Source organism: Vidua macroura, chromosome 28 (genome assembly GCF_024509145.1).
Source record: "Vidua macroura isolate BioBank_ID:100142 chromosome 28, ASM2450914v1, whole genome shotgun sequence".
NCBI classification, from domain to species: domain Eukaryota; kingdom Metazoa; phylum Chordata; class Aves; order Passeriformes; family Viduidae; genus Vidua; species Vidua macroura.
Window position 1 is genome coordinate 3,763,564 of NC_071598.1, and position 20,813 is coordinate 3,784,376.

A 20,813-nucleotide genomic window follows, 5' to 3' on the forward strand; every position below is an offset into this window, starting at 1 on the left:
GGGGCCCCCACCATATCCCAAATCCCCAGAACCACAGGCAGCACTGGCATACAAAGGAAATCTTTATTAAGTCCGAGGTAGCAGCAGTGACAGGGGGCCAGAGGGCAGCCCCCAGGGCCCCCGAGCAGGATGGTGTCCACAGCGCTACGGCAATGGAGGCAAAGCAGAACACTGCAGAGCCTGCAAGAGGGCTACCCCACGACTCCCCAGCCCTTTGTTCCAGGGCAGGCAAGGACCAACCTCTGTCCTTCCCCCAAGAAATCACTACCAGGGGATTGGTAGAAGTGAGAAAGTGGCCCTCAGTAACTGCTTATCTACAGCTACAGCAGATCAGGGGGGTCACCTGGGGGCAGATACAGCCCTGGTAGCGTACCCCCACAATGTTAGCGCCAAGACAGTTATATTAAAAAAAAAAATATATATACTTCAGTGACAGCACTATGCGCAGATGGGCGCAGCCGCCACCCCACAGCAGGCAGCTTCAGTGGCTCCTCAAGGGAAGACAGCAGTGGAAAGCAGGAGCAGTGGGAGCCCTGGTGCCCTCACACCTTCAGGACAGCAAACCTGAAGACAGCCATGATGGCAGCACTAATGAGGCCGGAGATGGGGACAGTGACAAACCACGCCATGAAGATGTTTCGGAATAGGCACCAGTCCACTGCCTTCCTGGAGCGCAGCCAGCCCACTGAGACAACTGAACCCACCTGCAGAAGGAGTCAGGGCACAGCTCAGCACCAGAGCAGCCATCTGCACCCCCCAAACATGCGCTCCTTCACCCCTCGGGCCAGAGCCCTGGGTCCTGCTCCAGCCTGTGGGGACCTCACAAAGCACAGGCAGGGAATGCAGGGCAAGGAGTTGCCACCCCAGAGGGTTGACAGGACCAGGATCCTGCAGCACTTGGGCTCCCAGGGCCTCATGGCAGAGCCTAGGGGACCATGAAAGGGGTTTTGTTCTCCCATCATCTCCCGAGTGCCCCAGGGACCCACCCCGAGGCTGAGCAGCCACGCCAACCTTACATTGAGATGCAAGCGGCAGAGCTGGGAGCTGACAGCAGCCAGTGGCCCAGAGCATGGCCTCCCACACAGCTCAGCCCTATGAGCACCAAGATTTGGGAACACTGCCCTCACACTGAGCCAAAGCCATCCCCCCTACCCCTCCTACCTTGCAGTGGGTTGTACTGATTGGGAGGCCGACATTGGAGGCAATGACCACCGTCAGTGCTGACGCCAGCTCAATGCTGAAGCCGCTGCAGGGACAGAAAGCAGATCAGAATAGGGGCACTGGATACCCCAAAACACCCAGTGGGCTCAGCTCAAGGCAGCACAGCTTGGCTCTCCAGACCCCTGGGTGAACCCCCCCTGGTTGCAGCAAGGTGTTGGAGCCACACACACCCTAGCTCCACCACTGAAATTCCCAAGAGAGAATGGAGAGGGGCTCCTGGAACAGAATGTAGCTTTCAGGCTGCATGGAACCTCCCCTCAGCTCCATGGTAGCCCTTACCTGGATGGTGTGATGGGAGTCAGGTCCTTCCCCATCGTCTGGATGACTCTCCTTCCCCAGACCCACAGGCCAATGCAAATCCCTGCACCCCCATAGAGAAGTAGCCAGATGGGAGTTGCCACCTTGGTAGCCACATCGCCCGTCTGATAGACCAGGAAGAGTGCAACCAGGGGCCCAATGGCATTGCTGGAAGAGAAAGAGGATCTGGTCTAGAGGGCCAGAGGCTCTTGGCAAGATAGAATATCCCTGGAAGTGTTCAAGGCCAGGTTAGATGGCACATGGAGCAACCTGGTCAAGAGGAACATGTCCATGGCAGGGGGTTGGAACAAGATTTAAGGTCCCTTCCACCCAAAACTATTTTGTGATTCCATGATTCTGTGAGCACTAGCCCCAGCTAGCAGCCTCCCTGGCTCCCACTAACTCCACTGACCTGACATCATTGCCACCGTGAGCGAAGGAGCCAAAACAGGCTGTGAGGATCTGCAAGAACTGGAAGAGTAGAGACACCTCAGGCTTGTCCTGCTCATGCCACTCTTCCAGGGAGCTACTGCTGCCTTTGCGGTCACTGGCACCCAGCTCTGCCTGGGCTGTGTTCAGGTCCACGTCTGCAGCCGGGTGTGCATCTGCCACTGCGTTGCAGTAGCTCGTGTAGCTGTCCATGCGGACCCTCTTCTTAGTGTCCACCACAGACCAGCTGAGCTTCTCCCCCTCCTCGCTGTCCCTGGCACGCAGAGAGTCCAGGGGCATGCCACAGATGGCCATGGTGTAGGAGGTATAGCTGTTATTACGCCGCAGGGGCTTGTCCCCCGAGTCCCCCATGCAGTCCCCCATCTTGGCTAGGTGCAGCTTGTGCAGCAGCTCCTTGTAGAGGCCGGAGTCCTTGTGCACAGTGTGGTACTGGTACTGCCCACCTGAGCCCAGCTGGTGGCCCACTGCCTGGCTCAGGTGGACCAGGTTGCCATTGGGCAGCCGCACAGCTCCTGCCAGCAGGGACAGCAGGTGGAGGGGTTAGCACCAAGGGGTGCCCAGGGTTGGGGAAGTCTTACCACCCGAATCACCCCCTGCTACTCACCACTGTCAATGCTTGTTTCCTTCAGGTCGAGGCTCGGAAGCCTCTCCTGCTCTGGGGCCTCCTCCAGCTCCCCCAGGTTGAAGGAGACCATCCTCTCCTCCAGCACTGCCTGGGGGGGGATGGCTGACCCGGCATCAGCAGCAGGGCCCTTAGCATCGCCCAAGGGCATCTTGGCCTCCTCTTGCTCCTCCTTTGGGCAAACATTCTTCTCCATCAAGGGGCTTTCAGAAGGACTTGATTTTATCTCTCCTGTGAAGAGGGGCAGCCACCATCAAAACCCTTTCCTCCACTGCACCCAATGCCAGCAGCAAGCCCACACCCTTTGCCACTCAGATTTATGGCAGCCAAATTTACAGCTCCTCCACATCCTGAACTTTGGAAACTGCTGGACAGTCACACCTTGTCCCGGGCACAACAGCCAAACCATCTAAGCCAGCTCATCCCCTATTTTTAGACACCCCCACCCACACGGGGTGTGGTGAACACATTTATGGGGCTTTTATGTCAGTAATGTCTAGTGCAGAGGTTCCTCTTTGGGCCATGTTTGTCCCATCCCTGTGGGCACTTCTGGAGCAGCTATGACCCCTGAAGCTGACAGAGAGGCGCCCAGAAGAGCCCAGATCCTCTACCAGCCCAGCAGCTCTAGCCTGGGCTCCTCTCCAGCTTCCACTGGTGGACGACAAACCCAAACAGGAGCTGGCCTCCACCCCACAAAGGCAGCCTGGTTTCCTGTCCACCCTGAGGAGCCAAACCAGCAGCACCAAGCTGTGGAACCTGAGGCTGTTCCTCCGCCTCTAACAGTAAAAGCATGTTTTCTCCAGGTGAAAACATGAGGTCAGCTCCTTCAGACAACAACCAAAACCGCCTTCTTGTCACAAACATGACCATTTCCCTGTCACTTTGTTTGCCTCAGGGGCTGGGTTGTGGCATCAGCCCTTCATCCTGGCATCCAGTCCCTGCAGAACTGTCTCCCCCTGCATGCCCACCTCCTCCCAGGGATGCTCTGGGCAGGCAGGGAGTATGCCTGACAGGCAGAAGAGCCCACCTCACCTCACAGGCAGGAGTTAAGTTAAACAGCTGGAGGATTGTCAAGAGCAGCCATAAAGCTGTTAGTCACACCCCAATTACACCAGCACAGCAAAGACATCCCCTCATCACCAACTCCCAAGGCCTCAGCTTGCACACATCATTGATATTCAGGACCACATGCAGTTCCAAGCACTGCTCCGGAGGCAGAGCTCCAGGCTGATCCTTTGGATGCCTTTCAATAGTGTTTTGGATTTTTTGCTACAGGGAAAGGATTTCGTCAGCTTTAAACTTGTGATCTGCATCAGCCAGGCCAAGGGATTGCTCAGCAGGTATGAGAAGATTAAAGGTTACAACAGGCACGTTGCCTCTTGCCTTCTCTCTCCTCTATTAAGAGCAGGACAAGCTGTCTGATACTGCCCACAGCTCCAGGAGGGATCACCCTGCAGATCAATCAGCCCCAGACACTGTTCAGCAGTACAACCGCTGCTCCTGGGGGGGTTTTGGGTGCCTGGGTTAGGAGCAGGCAGAGCCCAGTGTGGTGAGTGCCCCAGCGACTCAGAGCAGGTTAATCCCCGAGTGAAGACGAGGATTCTGTTAATAACAGCCCCACAGCTTAACGGGATCTCCCACTGGGAAGAGAAGTCGGTTACCCAGAGCGTGCCCTTCCCCAAGGATCGCAGAGGGACGTGGTACTTACGGTCAATTTTCTTCTTCATTCTTGGACATACAAAGAACCAGACGATGAGAGCACAGACAACAGCACTCCCCGCCGAAATTAGGAGGGTACCCCACAGAGGAAGTTTGTCAAAGCCCAGCACTAGGAAATAAAACAACGGATCTTTGAAAACCTCCAGGCAAGACCCTCCTCGATATATGACTTTGGTTTTCCCAGGCATAGGGACTCCATCACCTGCAACAGCCCTGAGCTAATCCACCTGCTAGGGAGAAACACTGCTGGGAAGGCATCACTGACCATGCTGAGACCCCAGGTATACTCTCAGCCCCACAGGTCATACCCCTTCAGCAGCTAACCCTTCACAGCCCCTTCCCCCAGCCAAACCCTGCACAGAGTGGTGCATGCCCCGGGCTCCACACAGCTCTTGTCTCCTCATTTGCTGCAATGTCAAAGGAAAAAACAGCTCCCAGTGTGGCTGCTGCAGCGCTGGTGCTGCTTCCCTGCTCTGGGGAGGACACAGACGCTTGGGCTGCTCCCCCCCAGAGCTCTCCAGCCCCTGCAGCTGTTGGGGAGAGCAGCTCTTCTGCTCCAGGAGTCAATAGGAATTTAGGCTTCATGGCATCTGAGGCGATACATGACCCACTTAGGAACATTCTCACAGGCAGCCTGACTTTGAGCAGAGGACTGGCATCACACAAGCCCAGGTAGGGAATCAGGTGCTTGTGACTATCCAAACCCTGCATTTGCTGCTGCAGGCAGTGACTTACTGCTCCTGAAGCAGCCCAGACACCTCAACCAGGCACAGGTCTGCCTGCAAACTATGCGCTCAAGCAACCTAGAGCTCACTCAGCAGTTCAGGGCTCAGGATAAACACAGATCCACTTTGGACATGCCAAGTGATCGAGTGATTTTGGAGCAGCCCCGGTGCCCCCAGCAGCACCACCACAGGCCTGTCCTCCTCTCCCCCCATGCTGGAGAGCTCGGGGAAGCTGACATCCCTCCAAAAAATTTTCCAGCCACTGTTTACAGAGTAAGCTCTGCCAGAACCAGCACTGCCTGCCCGCATCCCACCTCCAGAGGCTCCTCCACAACAGGAAACCCACGCTCACACCAGAAAACAGCTCAGGCCGAGTCATCCCAGCAAACAACGGAGGTGACTGAGCCTCTAGCTCCACAGGCAAATCCACCTATCCCTGCTGAGCCCTCTCTTAGTCCTGCTCGTGACCTGTCCCCTGCAACACAGCATCTTAGTTTGACTTTTCCACCTGAAGCTCAGACTCTGCAGCACATGTGCCAGCTCTTCTCAACAAGAGTAATTAGCTTGTTTTTAGGGACAGGATGAACCAGGAGGCACAGCCCCATTCCCTGCTCATAGCCCCACCACCGGCAGCCTGAAGAGCCTCTTTGGCAGCCAGCAGATACCTGAGTTTTAGCACAGGTAAGAGAAGGGAAGGGGAAGTCATGTTATTGGCCAGTCCTGGGAAGTCTAAGGAGAAAGGTCTGGAGGAGTTTAGTTTGAGCAGGTCTCTTTGGTTGGGCAACTACCTAGCCCAGAGAGTGCAGGCTAGCCTGCCGCCTTCCGTAACCGGCACAGGCCAGCCGCCTTCTAGGAGATCTCAGCCCTGTAAAGCAAAAAAGGGGTAAATCGTGCATTTAATGGAGGCTTTAGAAAGAATTTCAAAATTCAGGGTCAAGCATTCTGCTGTGCACTTACAGGGCGCCCCAGTGTACATGATGGAGAAGAGGTTGATTCCCACAGTGCAAGCATAGAAGACGGGCAAAGCTCGCAGGCCATTAGGAACAGGATCTGCCTGGAAAACACAAACCAGTGCTGTAGAGAGGTAGACTGGGGGACTGTGCAGCAGCCAAGGAGCAGCTTAGCAACAAATTCTTTCCAGAAAGGGTTTGTGCCCTCAGTCATCTACAGGTGACAGCTCCCAACAGCCTTTAGGGAACAACCCACAGTCAGATGGCCCCTGGCTGGGAGGGCAGGAGGTGGAACAATACCTGGATCCCACTTGGCTCGCCAGAGAGCTAGGGCAGGCCCAGCCAAGGGTTCCAGCACTCCCAAGCCTGGAACAACTCATCTCTATCTGGCTTCTGAACCCTTTCCCTGGCTCCCCAAACTGGCACCTCAACTTATATTTTTCTTTCAAATCCCCAAGAACTTTCAAAGTTTTTACCCCTTTCCAACTGACTTGAACAAAATAAAAAGTCCATTAGTCACAAAGGAGCTTATGTGACCACATATCTGGCAGCAAGGCCCTCACCCCAGCAGCAGGAGCGTTTAATCCCCACTGCTACCCAGCAATTGGGATTTGGCATCAGGACAAGCACACCAAGCCTTCCTGAATGCCAAGCAGCACGGAGCAACCGAACTGTTCAGCACCAAGATGGAGCATGACAGGGCCAGCTTTGGGAGGCTGGTTACACAAGGTTACTGTGACAGTGGTGACGCTGAGCTGCTTTAAAGGGCTGCCAGTGATAAGATCTTAACATCTCTTCAATCGTTAGAGGTAAAACTTCAAGGAATTTAACCTCAGATATGCAGAAGAAAATGCTGGAGTTTCTCTGCATAGCTGGGGTCACAGGTGGAAGGAATGTGGTTTCCCCAGCCTCAGGAACAATTCTCCTCCCAGCTGAGGAATGCCATGGCTGTGGATAACCACCTTCACCTGCAGCCCACCCCATGGGGAAAAAAGAAAAAAATCCTTACACCAGGATTTTGGAAAAGCCCAGCTGACAGCTCTGGTATTATCATTTCTGAGCTACTTCATTACTGGGAAACAGGGCTGTTCCTGCCGAAGCCAGGCAAGACAACTCCCATGTTTCAGAGGGGAGGTGATGCCCCAAAACCCTCCAAGTCCAATCTGTGGAGTGGCCACAGGCCCCATTTTCTCACTACTTCAGCTCCCAAAGGGCTCCCCTAATGCCAACATATACACTCCAGGATGTGCCAGCAGAAGCCCTGGTGACCACAAGCCAGCCAACGAGTCCATTGAGAGCAGCCAAGAGCCCCAAAGTACCAGAAAACAGGGCAGATAGCCCTTACCTTACAGAGGATGAACCTCTGGACGAGGAAGAACAGGATAGCAGACATGATGCCCGAAAGAAGGGGTGAGATGAACCAGGACAACACTAGAAAGTGGGAGGCACAATCAGCATCCTGCTGCTGGAAAAGGAAGCCCAGGCATACATGGGGTCCATGGCTGGGGTGGTCCTGCCAGCTGGACTTACCAATCTTCAGCAACTCCGACCACTTGACACCTTCTTGCCCTTGGGCCACCAGTGAGAAGCCAATGGTTGCTCCGACGATGCAGTGGGTACCAGAAATGGGGAGCTTCAAGAATGAAGCCATCAGCTGCCACACAGCAGATCCTGGAGAAGAAGCAGCCTACTAAGAAAGCCATCACCCTAGGACATAGTGCCCCTACACTGCAACCTCCCTGCTCCTTACCAGACATGGCGCTGATCGAGCCTGCCATCAGGAGCTGCTGTGTGGAGTTGTACATCTCCACATCAATCAGACCCTTCCGGATGGTCTCACTGACCTTGGCTCCCAGCAGGACAGAGCCCACCGTCTCAAAGATGCTAGCCAGGATGCAGGCCTGCCGCAGGGTCACCACCCCCGAGCCCACAGCCGTGCCAAAGGAGTTAGCCACGTCGTTTGCGCCAACAGAGAAGGCCAGGACGAAGGCAATGATGAAACCCAGGACCAGCATCCAGAGGAAGTCAGCCATGGGGGCGGTGGGCACCGTGGGTTCCATGGCGGGGGCGGGGCGATGGGTTAATAAATTAGGTATAAAATTAAATAGAGGGATCGCTATAGGGCTCGGGGAGACTGCGACGTCCTACGGGCAGGTCGGTCGCAGGGGCTGGGTGCCGCGCCATGGTCTGCGCCGCTCTTCATCCTGCGGGAAAGACAGAGCTTAGCACCGAATGAGCAGGGTGCTCACAGGCTGAGCACCGGATACCGGCCCTTCCCGCCGCCGGTAACGGCCGCTCCCCCGCGCGCCACCGCCACCGCCCCCTCCCGCCGCCATGTGTGCGTGTGTGCGCGCCCCTGCCCGTCACCTCCGCTCACCGGCTGGGCCGCGCCGGGCCGCGCTAACCAGGAAGCCGCAGCTGCGGGGCCGCTGCAGTGCCGTCGCCGCTGCCTCGCTGCCCTCAGGCCCGGTCCCTACCGGTCCCGGCCGCCCCCGCCGCCCGAACTGACGCGGCCACAGCGCCCGGCGCCTTTAACACCGCCCTCCGCCCCCACGTGACCGCAGTCCCGCCCTCCCGCCGGGCCCGGCAGCGCCCTCGCTGGCCATTGGCCCGCCCGCCGAGGGAAAGGGCGGGGCCGCGCTGCCATTGGGTAGCGCCGAGCACGGAGCCGGGGCCCGGCCCCGCCCCCCCGCGCGGGCAGCGCGCCTGAGAACCACGTGTGCGCTCGGCGTGCCCCGGGTGGAGGGACGGCACCGGCACCGGCACCGGCACCGGCACGGCACGGCACGGCACAGCCCAGCCCGACAGTGGGCTGACTCGACTCTGGCACCACCCAGCACTGGTGTGGCACATCCTGACGCAGATGTGTGCTCTGCCCTGGCATTGTCTGGCTCAGCCCTGCACGGGTGTGGCCTTGACTGGGTTCGGGCACATCTGGCACGGCTTGCCACCGATGTGGGCTCTGCTCTACTGTGGCACGGGCACAGCCCAGCGTGTGTGAGGGCCCAGGCTGGGCTCCAGCACACCCTGACACGGTTTGGCATGGGTGTGGATCCGTGTGGGTCTGGCCCAAATGTGGAACAGTTCTGCTCAGCTCCAGCATGACCAGCCTCTGCCAGGCACAGCAACAGTGCTGCACCAGCTCAGGCGGGCACTGAGCTGCTGACCACCGGGCTGGCACTCCAGTATGGCTCAGTCACACTCCAGCTCTGAACTGGCATCAGGCATGGGCCTTGTGCCTGCACTGGTTGAGACCAGCACCAACCCAGGGGCACCCACTGGCCTCAGCAAGGAGCACATGTGGGGACTGAAACCAGTACCCACCAGCATCCCCAGCTGAGTGGTGCCAGCTCAGGGGATCCTGCAAGGTCCCAGGAGGTTCCCAGGAGGTCCTGCAGGGTCTGCCCCAGCACCTCCAACCTGGATGACACAGGCAGGGGTGAGCCCCTCCAGCGTGCAGCCATCTGTGCATATGTGTTCTCATGCACATGCTGGGGGCACACATGTGCCCTGAGCAGGGGGAGCGCTGGTGCCCATTCCCATCTCGGGGTGATCATTGCCCAGCAGGAACCACGGCTCAGTGGTCAGAGGCCACAGGCAGCCCCAGAGCAGCGGGTCAGCCGGCATGGGAAGCTGGGGTGTCTGGCCAGGGGTTGGTGCCGCCTCACGGGTCAGCGGCTAGGGGCTGGTTGTGGCCAGGCCATCGCGTCACGGGGACGCTAGTGACTAGGGGCTGCAGATGGCACCTGGTACGGGGGGAAGTGGCCAGGGTGCCCCAGCCCTGCTGCATGGCTGCTCCTGCGTCACCCGGCCAGAGTCCGTCCTGTGTCCCCATGGGCCCTGTGTCCCGGGCCACGTGCAGCACTGGGTGCACAGAGCCACAGCACAGCCCGGGCTGGGCCTGGGGGGTGAGGAGGGATGTGTACCTGGAGCCTGGGGACCCCTTGCCACTCTCAGCTTGCCAAAGCATTAGCAGGAGATGACCCCACACCTTTCCCCTGTCCCCACTCCACATTCCTGTAACCACTGGGCATCCCAATCTGCCCTAGGTGCATGAACTGGGGAGGAAACTGTGGCAGGAATCCCTGGATGAAGCTGCTAGGATCCATGTTCTGGGCCCCCAGACCCCATAACCCTGTATCTCAAAGCTGAGAAGGGATACAGGTGTGTCTACACCCCTGCAGGGGTAGAGGCAGGTCTGGGGAGCAGTACTGGGCATACAGGGTGCAGGAACAGGTACATGGGGCACAGCACAAAGTGTGCAGGTGTGTGGCCAAGTGTGGAAGGGTGTAGCCCTGAGCCTTGCAGAGGGTACAGAGGGGTACAGAGCCTCGTACATGGGGAGCAGCATTGATCATAGAACAGAATAGATGGGGTGCAGGGCCAAGGATGTGCTGGGAAGGAGCAGGCTGGGTGGCCCTTTGAGATGCCCCCAGGACAATACACTGCAGGTTCCCAGCACTGTGAGGGGATCCTTAGACCTTTGTCAGCTTCACTGCTACAGTGAGCCCTACCCCTGAGCAGTGGGGCTGTGACACTGGAGGCACTTCAAGCAGTGAGGCAGCACTCTGGGAGCTGCAGGGAAACGCCCTGGGAAACACTCCAGCCTGTGGCCGTCTCACCTACAGACTACATCCCCCCGCCCCAGTAACACCAGTAAGTCTGTAACTCCTGCACTGGGAGCCTTTGATGGATGCTGAGTGTGCCCCGAAATCCACCTGCTTGGCATCACCACTCCCAGTCCTAGTGCTGGCTTTGACCTGCAGGTCCCTGCATGTGCCATGGTGTTCAACAGCATCACTGGGCATCCCAACACTCATTGGCACACTCTGGACCTCTTAAGTGTCACCAGCACTCCAGAAACCCCCAGCACCCAAGCTGTTGGTGTCCCTGCCTACCCAGGCTCCACTCCTGACTGATCCCCTTATTTCATGTTGTCCTACTCGGTTGTTAATTGGTAATAAATTAAAATTAATTTTCCTGAGTCAAGTGTTTTGCCCATGACTTAACTGTTGAATGATCACTCTCTCCTTACCTCACCCCAAAAGTTGTTTCAGTGCTCTCACCCCTGCCACATGTGCCTACATGGCCCCTCCCTGTGTCACCAACTGGGCACCGTAAGTGCGGTCATGTTCCGTGACAACTTACAGGATCCAGATTCATGAATAGTTTGGTTTGTTGGAGCAACAGGAAAGCAGGTTCAGAATAAATGCGTGAACCACAGAGTGTTAATATGTCATGACAAAAAGGTATAGAACAGAATAGATATAAAGTATTCCTGGGTCTGTGTGTTGCTGGAGGCTGGGAAGCACTCAGTGCCTGCTCTGGACAGCAGCCAGACACAAGGATCCTGTGGCAGAGCTCCACAGGGGACACCTGCACAGGCAGCCCATCTTTTCTGGGTGTTCCAGTAAGCCGGGATGGAAAAAGCCCTGCCAAGATCAGCCCCAGCTCACTCATCCAGCTCCTTTCCTTGCCATGCATTTCTCCAGGAGATGGTGCCCAAGCACATGAAACAATCTCACCTGCATGGGAGACCCCTTCCACTCACTGCGTGCTGGTGGATCACTTTCAAAGGTATTAGTGAAAACAAACTTGAATCACATTGTGGATAAGGTTGAAAGCGACAACAGTGGGATCATCTAGTCCCAGTGCCCTCCTCAAGCAAGGTCATCCAGAGCACATTGCACAGAATTGTGTCCAGACAGTCCTGGAATACCACAAGTGGGTGAGACTCCACAACCTGGGCAATCTGTTCCAGTGCGTGGTCATCTGCACAGAGAAATTCTTCCTCATGTTCAGGTGGAATTAATATGAATTTGCAAAAACACAACAAAGGGTCATGTCCAGGGTCACTGTATTGCTTACAGCATGGATAATACATGTAGTGAAAATCAAATTAGAATCAATTTGAATCAGTGGCATCGTGGGGCTCCCCGCACCCCCTCAGTACCCAGGGGACCCCCAGGCCCCGCAGTGGCACTCCTGTGAGTTTGCTGCCAGAACAACACAATTGATTGTGCTGCTGCTCTTTATTTAAAAATATAAATATTCTCCAAATATTCTGCTGGCTTGTCTGGCTCTCTGGGCACTCGGAGCTGGCTCAGGCAGCTGCGAGGCGCCTGCGGACAGAGGAAGCTGTTGAGGCACAGGGTGGGTGTGAGGGTGCGGAGCAGCGCTGGGCACCCCGTGGGCCGTGGGCACCACAGGGGAGCTGTGGGCAGGGAACGGAGTGCCAGCCCACAGCACCAATCTCCACAGTGACTTACTGGGCACCCAGAGCTCAAAACACCTCATGCCACCCAATACTGCTTCAGCAGCTCCCCTCCGCCCTGCCAAATCACTTTCTCCTCTTCCTCCACACATGGAGCACACAACACAGCACCATTCCCAGCAGCATTGAGCCAAGGACTGCCACGATGCCTTCGACGCAGTACTTCTGGAAAGAATCGGCATCCACAGCATCTGTGTCTGCCCTGCCCTGCACAGCGTTTGGGTCTGTCCCATTATCCACAGCAGTCAGCTCTGCTCCGGTGTTCCCAGCGCTGGCGGATCTCCTGCTGACAGCGCTGTTGAGGCTCAGGCTGTTCACACCTGGAGGACCAACTGTGCACATTAGTGTGTCCTGCACACCTCTGGCAGTCTCACCAGAGGGCTGACACTGCCAACAAATGTAATTTCTCACTTCACTAGCAGCTCTGAACAAGGGAATATCCTGTGGTGGCGACATTTCCACAGCTTCAGTAGAAACCAAGGGAACTCCCAAAGGCCTTGCAAGTCCCCACTCTCAGGACCCTCTCTCTCTCCTCTCAGCTTTGCTTACACTTTGGAGTGGCCTTAATCCAGTTCTTCCAGTGTCTGCCTTTGCTCCCTGATCCTGGGGATTCTTCCCATGCGCCCACAATTTCTCTTGTGCTCTGGCCAGGGATGATCTGACTGGGGCAAACACAATCCCCAGGACTCAGCTGGAGACACAACCGGCAGTACAGACTCTAGACCACCCTTGCAGCTCAGCAGTACCCGCAGGGTACATGGAGGGTCCCTCAGTGAGGGTCTGGGTGTGGGTGTGGGTGTGGGTGTGGGAGGGTACGGTGTGCCCCTACATGCACCTGAAACCTCAGCTGCCCAATTGTGCTGGGCAGGAGTGACCTGTACCCACCTCCTAGTATCATCTTCAGCTCCCTCAGGATTTCATGTAGCACTTTGGATGTCTCCACGGAAGACTGTCCCCTTCCATCTTGATACTCTGGACCTTGATGCAAAGAATAAAGTTGCATTTTGCCCCCAGCAAACCCTGGAAGCAGCCCTCAGTCAGTCAGGACTGACGAATGACTCCGGCAGTGCCAGGGGAGTTCCAGTGCAGAGTCCAGCTGAGAAGCTAGGAAAGCCCTGCCTGTGCCCACAGCTGCAACCAGACTCCCCAAGGAGCTCCCCTCATACTCTGGAGCACCATCTGTCCTGATGGAACAACAGAACAGGGAAGAGGATCATGGAAGAACACAGCACACCTAGACTTTGCTCCCTGTTCCTGGGGATCCTTCACATTTGCCCACAACTCCTCTTGCACTTGCCCATCTTCCCTTTCAGGGCTCGGCAGGTGCTGCCCTGGATGGAGACTCTGATGCTGAAGGATACGGCTGTCCCCACAGACAGGACTCAGGGGGCTGGACAGAGAGCATGGGGGGAGCAAAACTGTGACCAGCCGACCCTTGGAGTGAGATGGACAAAGCCCATTCCTGTGTCAAGGAGAGCCACGCCCAGCCCTCCCTCCCCAGCCCATCACCCACATCCCCAAGGGGATGCAGTCAGGCCCTCTGGGGAGGTACCTGAACTTCCCTCTCCCTTATTGCCTTTTCTGCAGTACAGGCAGCGTTTGCCTGCCCCCAGTTTTCAGGACTTGTCTCCCACTTACAACCCGTGTCTGGACTGCTCAGTACCTGGATAATTTTGAAAGCATTCCTATATCCTGGCATGAGGGCCTTCCCCAGGGTTGGCCAGTACTGTCAGGGATCAGGGAAAAGTAAATGCTCAGCATGGCTCAGGCACAGAGTTTGCAGGAGGATGATGTAGGGTCCCCCTCAGCCATACTGATCTGAGAGTGCACCCCTTTGGACCCCAGTTCTGAGGAGGGATTGCCCTCTGTTGTGTCAGGGCCTCCAGGGTCTCACAGCAACGCCTGGGATGCAGGTGCTGTTGGAGGGACATTGAAACCAGAGTCACATTTCCCATAATTTGCTGAGGGGTGCCCAGGTGGCCTCATTCCCAAAAGAACAAAGTTCTGAAATCCCTGAGAAGGGAGTGTGAGAGGTGGTGAGCATCTTGCTGCACCCACAGAGTGCCTGAGCGTGGGTCCCTGGGACGGCAACAGCAACATCCTATGACAGTCACCTCTGAACCACTGCTGGCTGCTGGAGAGCACCGTCTGTGTCTGCACAGGGCAGAGCCTGCAGCCAGCCGGGGCTGAACGGCCAAAGGACAGCCATTACCCACACACCTGCCGTGTGAAAGGCCCCGGTGCTTTCCCCAGGGCCTGGCACTGCCTGACGGCCTTCCTGAGGCGCCTCCTCCTGCGCCGCTGCACGCTCCAGCGCTTCGGAGAGAAAGAGTGCCAGGTGAATTGCGAGTCAGAAATAGTGTCAGGTGCGATTCCGAGTGCCAGGTGGGATTCCGAGTCAGAAAGAGCATCAGGTGAATCGCGATTCAGAAAGAGTGCCAGGTGAACTCCGAGTCAGAAAGAGCATCAAGTGAATTGTGAATCACTGCTGCCCCTCGGGATCTGTCAGAGCTGCGTGCTGCCCACCTACCCATGGGCTGTGCTTGCCACGGAGTAGCCCCAACGTGCTGGGCTGGCAGGGCTGCCAGGAGGAGGGTGAGAGTCAGGGCCCACCGTGCCTGCACCATGATGCAGCTGCTGCTGCTGCCACTGCTGCTGCAGCCCGCGACGCCCAACGTGCACTGCACACCTGCAGGGCCTGGCTCTGAGGCTCCACGGGGCGCTTTGTGACCTCATGGGGCCTTCTACCAGCAACATTCTGCAATCTCCACGGTGGACCCAAATATTCCCCAGCTGCTGGTGACAGGTCAAGCAAAGGCACCAGATTCAGCCCTTTCCCAGTGTGGAAACCCAGGGCACCAGGAATATTTCTCTGTCTGCCCTGGGGTGTCCTGACCCCCAGGGAAGCACTGACTTTGACCCTCATCCATGGAGAAAACTTCCAAAGCCTCAAGGTAAACCAGAAACCACAAAAGTGTGAAATAGACTGTAGAGATTGTAGAGAGTAGTCTAGTATGTCACATGGGTGAGGAATTTAGGTTTTAGGATTTTTAGTATATTATAGATGGGCTCAAGATGGAGGATATAGGGTGGTGTCTCGAGTTCATTTTACTTCCTTCTTCCTCTTTCTTCTTGGGTTTGGGTGGTATCTTGTAATTGGGTAGAAAATCCACATTGCGTGTCTTTAGGGGTCAGTTACTGGGTTGGAAAGGAAATAATTTAGGTGTCACTTCTAAATTGGGTAGCTTAGTTTTTTATTAGGCTTAAAAGGCCTTGTAACAAGAGGCCTTTTTGTTAGCCATTTTTGTGCTGTTTTTCCTGCACACAGGGTCTGGTGCAGACAGCGTGCTGAAGTTTTGATAACAATAAACAGATGCTGAAGACCAAAAAAGTCCAATGCGTCTCTGGTTCCTGACACAGAACTGCTCCAGGAGGGTCTCCCCTGCCAGGGGAGCCCCCCAGGAGTTGCCCAACTTGGGGCCCGCAAACTCACACCCCAGCACACACAGGGTTCTCTGGAGAGCTGCTCTAGAAAACTCTGCAGAGACTACCTAGGATGTTACATGTCTCCAGAGGAAATCCCAGAGCTCCTGGAAGTGCCTGATGGCATCAGGCAGCTGCTGGTGTGGACCTGCCCTGAACTTGGACCAAACACTTCCTGGAGTTCCCTTGGAGGAGTCAGGAGCTGGCACCTGGGAATTATCTCAAACCCTTTGTGCCCCACATCAATCATCAAAAAGGACTGTCAGCTGGCACATGAAGCTGTTCACTTACTTAGCCCCTCATGGACTAAGGAGCATACTCAGGAAAGCAAAGAAAATAGAACTTGTGGGCTGAGATAAAAACAGTTTAATGATTGAAATACACTCAAATAATAATAATAAATTTTAAAAAAGAACTTGGTGAGAGGATACCTAAGAAAACAAGTGATGCACATTACAACTGCTCACCACCTCCTAACCAATGCGAAACCAGCCCCCAAACCCTTGTGAGCCCCAGAGGGGTACCCCCCACCTCACTGGGCACGATGCTCCATGGCACACAGCGTGCCCTTGGCCAGTTCAGCTGTCCCAGCCATTCTCCCTCCCAGATTTTAGTGCACCTCCTCCTGGCAGAGCACCAGAGACAGAAAATTCCTTGGCTCAGGGCAAGCAGTTCCGTCGGGCTGCCGCTCCTGTCTCCTCCGTGATTTGCTGCCCATGCCACAGGCCCAGCAGTACCAGTGCAGGACTGCCCTGGCCACCAGCACCCCACGGGCCTGGCACAGGGCTGGGGGACGTCTACAGTACCTGGCACAGGGCTGAGGGATGTCTGCAGTGCAGGCCAGCTTGGGCGGGTGCCCCGAGTTCCCCCCTGCCCAGCACGGTTCCCAGGTCTGGGGGGCACCATGCAGCTGTTTCTTCACCAACCCACATTTGCCAGCCACAGTGCCACTGCCCTGGGCTACTTTCTGCTACTTTCAGCTAGTTCCTTAGACAACTTATAAATAACCTGAAAAGTATTTGCAGAGTTGTAAACACGTTTTACAACACATAATATGTTGTTCCAGTCTGTTACTACAGACATGAAAATGTTCACAAACAGGATTTATGCCTGATTGAAAAGAAGTACCTAGACTCTGGGAACTACCAACTCCTCAGCCTCAGCTCTACGCCTGGGAAGATTATGGAACAAATCCTCCTGGGAGTTCTGCTGAGGCCCGTGGAGGGCACCAGGTGGCTCAGGACAGCCAGCACAGCTTCACCAGTGGCAGCTCCTGCCTGACCAACCTTCTGCGATGGAGCAGCTCCGCCCGGACAAAGGCGGACTAGGGATGGCACCTCTCCGAGCTGTTGACATGGCACCCCCACCCCGCTCCGGGCCCCTGCAGAGCGGGATTTGCAGGGCGAGTCTGGTGGCTGGGTTGACTGGATGGTCGCAGTCTTGACCAAGCCGATCGCGGGGAGCAGCTGAGAGAATAATTTTTGATTTCGGTAGTTTTGATATGGTGTGTGCCAGGACCTTTGTGGACCAATCCTCCCGCACACGGCTGGATAAACCCACGCTGCTCAGGTGAGGAGCGGGCCGAGGGTCACAGCGGCCGGGGCCACCAGGCCAGAGAGCGGGGGCCGGAGCGAGAGTACGGCTCGGGGAGCTCCCCCAGCCCCGAGCGCCGGCACTGCAGCGGGAGCAGCGCCGGGGCCGCGGGAGCCGCCCCCGCCGGACCCGGCCCGCGCCGCTTCCGCTGCCGTTGCCGCGCCCGGCCCGGGCCCCGCCCCCGAGCGGCGGCGGCGGCGGCGGCGGGGCCCGGGCACCACCTGCAGGCGCGGGGCGGGACCTGCAGCCCCACCCCCCCGCGGGGGCAGAGTCGGGAATGGCGAGGGGAGGGGGAGGCCGGGGGCACGGGGGACACGGAGGGTACGGGGAGTGCGACACTGGGGACACGGGGGCGCGGGGTCTGGGCGTCCGCTGCTGCTCGGAGGCGGCAGGAGGTCCCACCGGTGCCACCGGGGGACCGGAAATGCCTTGGAACCCTCAGCGGGCGGGAGGGGCCTCCCGGGCGGCCGGAATACATGTGCGCGAGGCGGGTTCCGGGCGCACCGGAAGTGCGGCCGAATCCGTTGCCGTGACAGCGGGCCCTGGGCCGCCATGGAGGCCGCGCTCACTGACATGTACGACCAGGCGCTGCTGGGCATCCTGCAGCATGTCGGCAACGTGGAGGAGTTCCTACGCATCCTCTTCGGCTTCCTCTACCGCAAGACCGACTTCTATCGGCTCCTTCTGCGGCCCGGGGACCGCCTGGGCTTCCCGCCCGGCGCGGCGCAGGCCATGGCCCTGCAGGTACCGGCGGCGCCCGGAGGGGGTGGCGCGGCCTGGCCTTGCTGGCTGCCGGCGCTGTCGCTGCTGCGGGGCCGAGCCGAACGAGCCGTGTCTCCCCAGCTGGGCGCTGTTCGTATCGGGCCGGTGGCGGGGTTAGGTCCGGGCAGAGCGGGGGATGCGGGGCGGGGGTCGGGCGGCACAGCAGCCCCCGGGGCACCAGCGCTGCCTGACGGAGCGCAGAGGAAGGCAGGAGAGGTGCCTTGAAGCGGGGGGAAGCGTCACCCCCTTAAGAAGACGAGGAGCCCCGGAGGCAGGCAAGGACTGCGAGACCCCGGTGGGAAGAGCCGGGTTGCGACATCAGCTCGGACCTTGGCCCGAGCTTGGGTTCCTGTCTGGTGTCCCCTCGAGAGTTTTTGGGGTGGGCACAATGAAGGAGGTGCAGCGTTCCTGCCGCGGGAAGGTGTTAGAGCGGCCTCATGGCTGCAACCAGAGGTACTCAGCGTGTGGGGACAGTGTGGAAGGGGCTCGTTCCTCCTCATCCTCCCTCAACTGCAGTTCAGGGGACACAGTTGTGAGGTGTTGCTTTGCATGATCCATGCAGGGCTGGTACTCACCTCTCCCACACCCTCCTCTCTGCTCGCTGCGTGGGGAGGAAAGCTGAGGTGAGTAGCACGAGCTCCTGTCCTGTTGTGACTGTGCAGGCAGGAGCCCTCCGTGGGCCACGGCCTTTGTCCTGCACTTCCTGGACCCAGAGGAATCCTCGAATCGAGCAGGTGTGCCAGTCCACTGCTGGAAGCACTAAATCTGCCTCCAGAATATTCCTGGGAAATGAAGGAGGGCTTTTTAGAACATGTTTACAGTGCCAAAGCCTGGCACTGGGGTGGGAGAACTTGCAGCCCATTCAAGAAGCAGGTGCAGGGTCTGAGTGGCCATCACCCCTTGCTGCAGACGCAGCTGTGGGCTTCACGTCTGACCTCCAGCCTGCACTGGACAGGCATGGCTGGAAGCCAGGTGAGGGGTGGGATTACATCTCCTGGGATCACATCTTCTCCTGCAGCTGTCTGCTTGGGCACAGCCAGTGCCAGGTCAGCTGTCCTGCAGCTTCTCCTGGGGCAGCTCATCCTGCTTGCCTATTGGAGACTTTATCTGAGTCCAGGCTTGCAAATGGTCCCTGGGTGAGCCCTGGGATATGGGGTAAGGGGAGGCTTCCTTGGAGCCCCCTCCCAGCCAAGAGCTGAATCTCACCACTCTGCTTTTCCCTGGAGTAACCAGCCCTCTTCCCAGGCTAGGGTGAGGTTGGCTCTGAGAATACAATCCTAGAAACAATTCCAAAATGCTCCCAGGAGTTTCTGAGGTGTGCTTGACGTAGCTATTGGACTTTTCAAAGAGTCATCAGCTGTTTGTTTTGGTGACTGAAGCAGCTCGGCATAGGTTTGTGGTGCAGAGAGAGGAAGGGCAGGAAGGAGCAGGTGCCCCAGGTGTGTGATGCTGCTTCTTTCCTTCTCTGGGCACCCAGGCAGAGTTGGAGTGCTGCTCACTGGGTTTGCTCTTTCTCTCCCAGGCATTCCGAGTGTTTGAACGGATGGCCAGGCAGGATGATGAGAAGAGGCGCCGGGAGCTGGAGGCGAAGCTGAGGAAGAAGGAGGAGGAGGAGGAGGCAGCTGCAGCCGCCGAGAGGGTGAAGCTGTGTCCTGCAGCTCAGGAGATTGAGGTGGAGACAACGGAGCACATCCCAGCACCAGATGCTGGGGAAGCTGAAGGCACCCAGGAGGCAGCTGCAGCCCAGGGTGCTGCCACCCCCAGCCCGGTGTCAATGGAGCCTCCAGCGGAGCTGCTCACGTAAGGGTCTCTTACTTTCTTCATGCTCCTGGTGGGGGGAGGCAAAACTGTGGACAGGGTACCCACTGTTCCCTGCACAGTCCTTTTTGGGTTTTGACCTTCCTCTGCAGACACTCAGCCCTTTGGGAGGCTGTGAGGATTTCCCTTGCAGGCTTCCAAGGCTGGAGGCCCTGTGTAACTCTCCACAGGAGGGCAGCAATTGTTGTCCTGTAGGTGGTTCAGCGTTTCCCACTCTGCTCTGAGCAGGAGAGGTGGCATATCCTGTACATGGCCCCACAAAGCTGGGCTGGGCCATGCAGCTCCTCCACAAACTGGTTATGGTGTGCACTTTCCCTTTTCTGGCACCTGCTAAGGCTCACGAGGAAGTGCTGGCAGCAGCCTGCAATCTTTCTGTTAGTGCTGGACTCCCTGGCATGCTGGGAGACATCCCAGAAGCTGTATGGGAGTGTGCACGGATACCTGCAGTACCTGCAAGTTGGTGCTGGCAGGCTTGGCCGTGTGACAAGGCTGCAGCAGCAAAGGGGCTTGGAGCCTTCTAGAGATCTCTGACCCAGCCCTTGGCTCAGAGCAGGGCCAGCTTTGAAGATCAAGCAAGTGCTGCAGAGTTTTCTCTTTAGGTAGGCTTGGTGGCTTTCCAGCAGTGCCAAGCAGCCTCCATTTGTGCAGAAATGTCTTTGTGTCAAAGTCCTTCCACAGCTTCTGGGACACTTCCAGTCTGACTCTGCTGAGCAGCAAGATGCTGAACCATGTACTTGAATGCAGGTCCTGTACAGGCTTCACTCATCCTTCCCTGGCATCACCTTGACCCTGAGCCAAGTCAGAGCTGCCCAGCCCATACTCAGGGCCCTCATGCCTCACTGAGGTTCAAACTCCAGTTTTTCTTTGCTGACCAAGTCGGGGGAGTGATGCTGTGAGCT

At 57.3% G+C, this 20,813-nt stretch overlaps 2 protein-coding genes and 1 long non-coding RNA gene across 4 annotated transcripts in view; 2 read left to right on the top strand and 1 right to left on the bottom strand.

The window, feature by feature from the left end:
• Nucleotides 1-44: 44 nt before the first annotated feature.
• On the bottom strand, nt 45-8,492 carry SLC20A1 (solute carrier family 20 member 1). 2 transcript variants are annotated; one of them, XM_054000801.1, is made up of 11 exons: nt 8,362-8,492; nt 7,735-8,188; nt 7,515-7,655; nt 7,330-7,415; nt 5,992-6,088; nt 4,299-4,418; nt 2,573-2,821; nt 1,931-2,480; nt 1,501-1,686; nt 1,162-1,246; nt 45-704 (listed from the first exon to the last, which is right to left on the bottom strand). In XM_054000801.1, exons 2-11 carry the CDS (start codon nt 8,042-8,044, stop codon nt 543-545), a joined length of 1,986 nt encoding a protein of 661 aa, XP_053856776.1. In that variant the 5' UTR covers nt 8,045-8,188; nt 8,362-8,492; the 3' UTR covers nt 45-542. The 2 variants fall into 2 exon arrangements, with proteins under 2 accessions (XP_053856776.1, XP_053856777.1); XM_054000802.1 differs by having other exon boundaries at nt 8,352-8,492.
• A 6,521-nt stretch (nt 8,493-15,013) lies between these two features.
• LOC128820108 (uncharacterized) lies at nt 15,014-15,650 on the top strand. The gene is made up of 2 exons (XR_008440819.1): nt 15,014-15,212; nt 15,587-15,650. It is a non-coding gene; the product is annotated as an uncharacterized LOC128820108 (long non-coding RNA).
• A 2,093-nt stretch (nt 15,651-17,743) lies between these two features.
• NUDCD3 (NudC domain containing 3) overlaps nt 17,744-20,813 on the top strand; it is a 28,021-nt gene continuing 24,951 nt past the window's right edge. The window contains 3 exon segments of the mRNA XM_054000649.1: nt 17,744-17,774; nt 17,777-18,078; nt 19,619-19,896. Of these exon segments, the coding sequence (XP_053856624.1) occupies nt 17,759-17,774; nt 17,777-18,078; nt 19,619-19,896 (596 nt within the window). The 5' untranslated portion in view covers nt 17,744-17,758.

Bases quoted from the DNA above. Each gene is read 5' to 3' on its own strand.
- SLC20A1 (XM_054000801.1), bottom strand. From the start codon at position 8,044: ATGGAACCCACGGTGCCCACCGCCCCCATGGCTGACTTCCTCTGGATG. The intron at 6,089-7,329 runs GTAAGGGCTATC...TGTGTTTTCCAG, and splicing joins AGAGGTTCATCCTCTGTAAG to GCAGATCCTGTTCCTAATGG. The intron at 2,481-2,572 runs GTGAGTAGCAGG...CCCTGCTGGCAG, and splicing joins GGAAACAAGCATTGACAGTG to GAGCTGTGCGGCTGCCCAAT.